Below are 1,171 nucleotides of genomic sequence, written 5' to 3' on the forward strand. Positions count from 1 at the left end.
AAAAACAATATGATGGAATATAATATAAAAAGATAACAAGTAGCTTTAAATGAGACTCTTTGGAAAGTTTTAGGCTTCATTAATATCACAAGTTTGACAACTGGGCTGGTCAGAATAGAAGTGCCTTAAAGATTTTTGAAGGTGTTGAATCCATATATGTAGTAAAAAAAAGAGTTTAAACAACACAAATCAAGATTTGAGCATCAAAATTTTGGCCAGATTCCCACCAGAAATCCACCAAAACTCCAAAATATCAAACTTAAAAACTACTCCTTAAAAAATATCAATCTAACTAAATACAAATTTTCTTTGATTTAATTATTTTTATATAAAAAATTCATCACTCTGGCCTTGCAAGGATTTCTCTTTCCAATTTCTCACTTGACAAATCCAAAAGACTCTGCATAGCAAGAAAATCTGCTGCCTGCAGTAACATAATAGAAAGCATATCAACCAGCATTCAATTACATTACTTATTGACTTTTAGAAAGATAATACTTCACATTATTTTTATGATAACATTACCCTTATCATATCCCGCAGTGTTGATATGTCCACGCTGATAAAATTCTCATCCCACTCTTTAATTTCACGTGAGGTTTGAGTTGAGTTGCGTAAATGATAGTCATAGTATTGGATCACCTTTTCCAATATTGGAGTGGATACGTAAACAGGCACAGTTGCATGAGATATATCGATGAATTCTGCCATATTTTTTATCACCTTCGACTCCATTGCAATTTCTCTACCCACCCGAAAAATTTCTCCGTCAGACGTTTCCAGTGCCATTGTGTTGACCATATCGTTTTCCATTGATCGTTCCACTTAAACCAACTCAGGTGTCCGAAGTCAAAGGGTAGAAATAAAAATCAACGTCCCAAGTCAAAGGGTAGAAATACAAATTAACGCCAGCTATTAATGTGCAGTTGACAAGAAATATAAAACATTTAGAAATGGGTAATATATATATATATATCAAAGTTTTTTCACCGACCTTTTTTTGAGTGTGTGCATTGAACCAATTTATGACTAGTTTAGAGTCACCAAATATCTGCAGTTGCTGACATCTTTTCGCAAGGGAAAAAATAAGAAGTCTAAGGCTATTAAGTTATGCATATTTATTTGTGCCTCTCCTTAAACCCAACTTCATCTTGTAATGATGATCTTCATT

At 33.0% G+C, this 1,171-nt stretch overlaps 1 protein-coding gene across 1 annotated transcript; it reads right to left on the bottom strand.

The window, feature by feature from the left end:
- Positions 1-340: 340 nt before the first annotated feature.
- Positions 341-813, bottom strand: LOC149171431 (SKP1-like protein 3). The gene is made up of 2 exons (XM_089425976.1): positions 526-813; positions 341-424 (listed from the first exon to the last, which is right to left on the bottom strand). The coding sequence occupies exons 1-2, from the start codon at positions 811-813 to the stop codon at positions 341-343; spliced, it is 372 nt and encodes a 123-aa protein (XP_089282102.1).
- Positions 814-1,171: the final 358 nt, after the last annotated feature.

This window comes from Pinus tabuliformis, chromosome 4_2 (genome assembly GCF_031772625.1).
Source record: "Pinus tabuliformis cultivar Carrire ecotype Pingquan chromosome 4_2, CPIR1, whole genome shotgun sequence".
NCBI lineage: Eukaryota > Viridiplantae > Streptophyta > Pinopsida > Pinales > Pinaceae > Pinus > Pinus tabuliformis.

What these genes read in the sequence shown, in the direction of transcription:
- LOC149171431 (XM_089425976.1), bottom strand. Translation starts at nt 813, where the DNA reads ATGGAAAACGATATGGTCAACACAATGGCACTGGAAACGTCTGACGGA. An exon ending in CACTGCGGGATATGATAAGG is followed by an intron (nt 425 to 525) that starts GTAATGTTATCA and finishes ATGTTACTGCAG; the next exon opens with GCAGCAGATTTTCTTGCTAT.